The 6,203-nt window shown below is 33.2% G+C and overlaps 1 protein-coding gene across 1 annotated transcript in view; it reads right to left on the reverse strand.

Annotated features, from left to right (window-relative positions):
- Nucleotides 1-217: 217 nt before the first annotated feature.
- Pdhb (Pyruvate dehydrogenase E1 beta subunit) overlaps nt 218-6,203 on the reverse strand; it is a 7,693-nt gene continuing 1,707 nt past the window's right edge. Inside the window, exons 2-8 of the mRNA XM_043000136.2 lie at nt 4,971-5,090; nt 4,591-4,737; nt 4,338-4,445; nt 3,672-3,779; nt 2,710-2,890; nt 1,829-2,062; nt 218-1,414 (exon numbers count right to left, since the gene is read on the reverse strand). Of these exons, the coding sequence (XP_042856070.1) occupies nt 1,263-1,414; nt 1,829-2,062; nt 2,710-2,890; nt 3,672-3,779; nt 4,338-4,445; nt 4,591-4,737; nt 4,971-5,090 (1,050 nt within the window). The 3' untranslated portion in view covers nt 218-1,262. The remainder of the gene's footprint in view (nt 1,415-1,828; nt 2,063-2,709; nt 2,891-3,671; nt 3,780-4,337; nt 4,446-4,590; nt 4,738-4,970; nt 5,091-6,203) is intronic.

The raw sequence follows: 6,203 nt of genomic DNA on the forward strand, positions 1-6,203 counted from the left end.
GGAATGTGACAAGTATAGGTAGATAATGAGGAATACCATTAAAAAATAGCTAATAAATAAACACATTCCTACACGTAAGTCTAGTTCTAATTCGAGAAATATTTATGAAGTAGTAAAAGAAGTGATTGTCCCTCTATCAAAGTTTACAGAAACAAATATCTGTTAACAACATTTTCAATCTAAAGGAATCAGGATCTCTTGGATAAAAACGACTAAATGTCTACATTACAACTACCCTCAGTTCTTTATTGTAATAAGATATACTGTTTGTACAAACCTGCTCCACTATGCAATACATTTCGGATATGTACACATCATTGCATAACAAGAGCCAAGCTGATATTCTTCCTTTTTCAAAAAGGCTTTGTAATACTCCCAAGGAAAGTGTATACATTGTTTAACTGTATTATCCTCTAGTGTAACTGTCAATCATCTTTGGAGATATAAACAAAAAGTACATATCATTTAAACTTGAAGATCTTTAACAAAAAATGTGACGCTGAATACAGATATTATTTCCTAAAAATTTTCTTTACATTTTATTAACAATTGATACAGATCTTTGACTTCATTTTCCTATATATCAACAAATGACAATTTTTCTTTACCATCTAATTAATTATATAAAATATAAGAATCTTTTGGAATATATAACATTAACAATAGATTCTTTATTGTCTTTTTTCTGTAAAACAATTTTTATTTCTTTTATAATGGCTGCTTCCCATATATCAACGTGTATCCTAACTCGTACAATGCAAGCAAATAAGTGAGGAAAACAACTTGTGAAGGATGTCAAACAGATTTTATAAAAATGGGCTGGTTTAATGTTTACATTTACATATGTTAACAAATGCTATATACATCTAAAATGCTAAACAATTTCATGTTCTTCATAGAAATGGAATTCTGATTAGATCTTGTACACCAACATGAGAAAGATAATCAAATAACATATAATTAAACAACAATACAATTTTATTTTCTGTCCTTTACCACAAAAAAGGTACTACAGGAACATCACAAAGTATTCATAAAAAATAATCTATTTTCATAATCTTTAAATTTACAACTGAAAGCAACCACCAAATAATGATGATAGAAATAAATAAACAAAAATATATGACTTATATCCCCGGAGAATGAGTATGCAAAGTCAGGGATCGCATGACTCTGAACATTACTACATCACCCGGGACAAGACCTCTGACCCCAAATAAATACATGTTGATATCTATGTCTTGACCATTACTTGTGCAGCTTTACTTGATGATTTTCAGGACCTTCTTCACAGCCTTGACAACATCGTGGGGCTGTGGGATGCAGGCAATCTCCAGGCTCTTGGCATAAGGCATGGGAACATCCACTCCAGTTACACGCACCACCGGGGACTCCAGATAGTGGAAGGCGGGACCTGTGGAAGGGAAAGTATTTCAATGGAGTCTTGACTACTTTTTAGTTCATTCACTGGTTCTCTTCTCAGGATTTCCTTGCATGTTATGTGTCCTGCTCACTTTAAATTTGATTTATTCATAAATATTGATGATCGATGCTTTCGTTACTTATTGATTTAATGAGTAAAGTGCTCTATGATCTTGAAGCACTTATAAACCTACTTTAACTTCTAATAAGAGGCAGAAATGACAGAATAATCTTGACAAAGGGAGAGCCAATACATTTTCCTGACAAATCACATTACAAAACACTCCCTTTCTAAACTGCTTTTTTCGATATTCAAAAATTCAACTCGAAAAAGGAGTTCCACATACACAACATCTACAGATCAATTTAAAGCAAAGGAAATAACAGTAATGAAATCCCCACTCACTTTCGACTATCCTGGCACAGATTTCAGAACCAATGCCACTCTGGGGCCATCCTTGCTCCACTGTTACAAGGTTGCGGGTCTTCATCACAGAATCGACGATAGTGGCCTCATCCAGTGGGCGCAGTGAGCGGAGATTGATCACTTCGCACTCTACTCCCTCTCCTGCAAGGACCTTGGCAGCCTCCAAGGCCAGCATCACAGCACGCGAGTGAGCAACAAGGGTGATGTGTTGTCCTGGAAAAGTCGATCAAGAATACAACTATAGTCTGTGTGGTCAGGCACAAAATGTTCAAGATTGTACTGGTTTTGTGGGAAGCATACATCAAATAGACTTGCCATTTGATAAAATAAGCCTATTTAGAGAGCACTAACACTTAGCTGAATAAATGAGGAAGTATAAGCTGTTTGTTTGGCAAAATAATCATATGCATACTAGCATATTCACTATCTTTAGCAAAATGACCAAGAATAAGCAATATGCAAAATTGAGCAGACACTAGTTATTTTTAAGCAAATTATTCCTCTATTTCAATATCTGCTTACTTGATGGCTGCTATGTCCTAACACTATCCAACTGGTGAGGAAACCCCAACTCAATCCTTTTCGAGTAATACTGAAAGATATACCTGGATCTGTTTCATCTGCTCTAAGAAAAAGCATATTTCCTAATTCAATCCTTCTTATCACAAATTATATTAAAAGAAAGAAATAGCTGACACAAAATATCCAAAAGGTTGGGCAACCCCAACTGAATTGTTTACCAGCAAAACTGGAAGAAAAATCTGGATCTCTTTCTGCTCTAATGAAAATCATACACTGGAATTTCCAACCTAATCTTCCTTAAACATACAATAAAAGAAAAGGCAAAGAACCACACTAACCTGCACGTTCAATCTTTGCCTTTCCAATAGGCACGACAAAGTCTTTGGAAAGGGCCTCCTCCGAGATGTCAAATGGCAGGCCGTAAAGAATCTCATTCTCAAGCACCACAACTGGGTCCGGGTCGCGAATAGCAGCCTTTAGGAGACCTCTTGCATCTTCTGAGGAGTAAGGTGACACAACCTGAAAATAAATGAAGATATTCTAAGACCATTGAAAATATATATACAATACAAACTCTCCCAGTAGTTATGAAGTCTTTGAATTTACTAAAAGATATATCTTACACAATATGTATCAAGAATATAGAAAATGTATATAATTCTACTGTCATCATTACTCTAATTTTAAAAATTCACATATAGTATTGTATTCTAAGCTCCAAATGGATTTCACACACATAAATGACACCCACTAGTTTATAAACATCACTCCAATTCTGTGAAGGCTAGCATCATAATCCATAAATACTCATTCATAAAGATATACTCCTTTTACAAAGCATTATTTTTTCTTCTGTATTAGGTGAGTGATAATAAGCCAGAGCAAGTACAACCTCTACATATCATACGCGCACAAGTCTATTTCAAGATCCAATTGATTAATCAGAGTGAAACTAAGACCTTTATCAAGGAATTGATGAATATACAGTTTTGTATCAAGATTCTAAAAGTGACCTTATTGTATGCATTAAGTCACAGATTACTTTCCTGTATTTCCCTGCTAAGAAAAACAATTAAAACCATAAAAATAAAAATAAAAATAATAATAATAATAATAATAATAATAATAATAATAATAATAATAATAATAATAATAATAATAATAATAATAATAATAATAATAATAATAATAATAATAATAATAATAATAATAATAATAATAACAATAATAATAATAATTACTTAACAGATCAAAGAACTCTCCTTCATGTGAACTTATAAAACCCCAAGAACTACTTTACCTTCAGGCCTGGGCAGTGTGAGTACCATGCACCAAAGCACTGAGAATGCTGAGCTCCTACGCCAGCAGCAGCTCCATTGGGACCACGAAACACGATTGGAACATGAATCTGAAAGGAAAAATAGGTCATCTTGTACTCAGTTTTTGGGAATTCATTTCCTGTTACATTGCTGTACATTGTGAAGTATACTTTTTTCTTCTTTACTTCCTTATTCACTGTTTACTTTGAAAGCTATCACACCTTGAATATTACAACATAAAATTACTATATTTAGTGGGTATCAGCAAATCTATTACATTTTACAATTGTTACTCATGTCTTGATTCTATACTCTATGTTTTTACATTTTTTTTTTTATTTACTCTATTCTGTATCATCTTGTATTATAATCTAACATTTTTAGTTTTGTTGCATGTAAATAACTACCAATCCATTTCTGACTTTCATTTCTGATTTTCATCCCTGAATCCACCTTTTTAATACTGCCCTTCCATCCTTTCACTTTCACATAATCTAATCAAACATCTGTCAAAAAATTTAAGTTCAACATCACTAAATCACATTTCCAGAGTGACTGGAAGTCTTCAAGTTAAAGATTACATACATTAACCAATAAATAATTGAATAAATCAATCAATACATGAATGTAAAATAAATAAATCTTACCAAGCCAGCAGACATGTAGAAGGTCTTGGAGGCTGAATTAATCACATGGTCAATGGCTTGCATGGAGAAGTTGAAGGTCATGAACTCACACACTGGACGAAGGCCACCCTTGAAATCCACAATAAAACAAGTGTTAAAATTCTGTCTCAAAAATGAGATTAGTTTAATATCTTCACCAAGACGATATTTTACTCTTTGGTTTGTAAAAATTCTACAGATTCAAATTATTCCAATAAACCACGTTTGCACTTACCATTGCAGCTCCAACAGCAATACCAGCAAATCCGCTCTCTGTAATTGGAGTGTCGATAACGCGCTTGTCTCCATACTTCTTCCACAGACCACGGGACACCTTGTATGCACCATCGTACTGAGCTACTTCCTCACCCATCAAAAACACCTGAAATTTTGATTCTAAATAGTTACAATAATTTTAATAAGTTTTAAAAAAAAATGCATACCCAGGATTCTGTTCTGCAAAGGCAAATCTAGAATAGATTATGTGTTAATCCGTTTTATGCAACCGATTGTTTGCAAGCCAAGCTGCATGCAAGATACTGTTCTAGAGAAAGTAAACTGAATAAACATGAAAGGAAAATATTTTAAAAACAAAGAAATACAAAGTGAACCCACGTTCTCATCATGCTCCATCTCTTCATCGAGAGCAGTGTTGAGAGCATCACGGACAGTCATCTGGGTAGCTGAAGCCACTCTGCTTGTGGAGAAGCTTCGTGATAACGCCCCCGAAACATGCTGCAAAATGAGGACCTTAGTTAGTTAATATTTCAAGGCTAGATAGCAGAAACATCTACACCATATTCAGTTTTTTTTTTAGGTATTAACAACTCACAAAATACTATTTGGTGTGATCCAGACAGCCTAATTAAATTGAAATTTTAAAATAATATCAAAATCAAAATGATAAGACAAATTAATATCAATACAGTTACTAAATTAGTAACTAATTACTATTGTATAAGATTACCACGGACTTCATAGTCCAGACTAACAGGTGATTGGCATGATTACATGAAATATAGCATTGAACACATTCCTTGGACATAATGACAACAAAACTGACTGCCCTTGTCTTTAGTGATATTCCTTGTTTTGTCCAGCCTCCTAATCAATTTATGACATACTAAAAATTATAGCCCTTAACATACCTACTACAATAACCCATTAAAGACATGAGTGCCTTTATGCATATGGGTTATGTTCTATTAATTTCGTTTTCACATAGATGGTTCCATCAGGTAATTGGTCACCAAGGAGTCCATTAGACAGCCTACCATACCTCAGCTTCTTACCTCATTTCTTGAATTCTAATAACACAATTCATCTCTATTACAATCATTATTGTCAACATTATAAATGCAATAATATTATGATAGAAATAGGAATAGAAATAAAAACTTTTCAAAAAATTAAATAAATGGTAAAAAATTAATTCCACAAAACTACAGTGGATGGTGAATGTCCAAACCGTCAAAGGGTTAAAAAGCTATAATATAGTTATCTATGAAGGCATAAAAATCTCTCTTTAAGGTACATAATTCTTAACAAAACCTTTTATTGATTATATTCCAAAGAAAGAAACATCACAAAGCAGAAAGTGAGACATATTTCTGACACAGTATCCATTCACAAGTTGATTCATGAGAAGCTATTGTCAGTATTGATTATATAATTTCACCTGTTACCATGACAAAATGGAGGAATCCTTTATGAATAACAAATATTTCAAATTTCAATTCAAGCTGCCATTAATACAGCCAGAACAATATGTGACCATCCTTAATTCATTGCTTAAAATCTTTTGGGCATTTTATATGACTTGACAACTTCAAAGTAAGTATGGCAGAG

The sequence above is a fragment of the Penaeus japonicus genome, unplaced genomic scaffold (genome assembly GCF_977035675.1).
Source record: "Penaeus japonicus unplaced genomic scaffold, GWHDUDI00000001_assembly GWHDUDI00000001, whole genome shotgun sequence".
Classification (NCBI taxonomy): domain Eukaryota; kingdom Metazoa; phylum Arthropoda; class Malacostraca; order Decapoda; family Penaeidae; genus Penaeus; species Penaeus japonicus.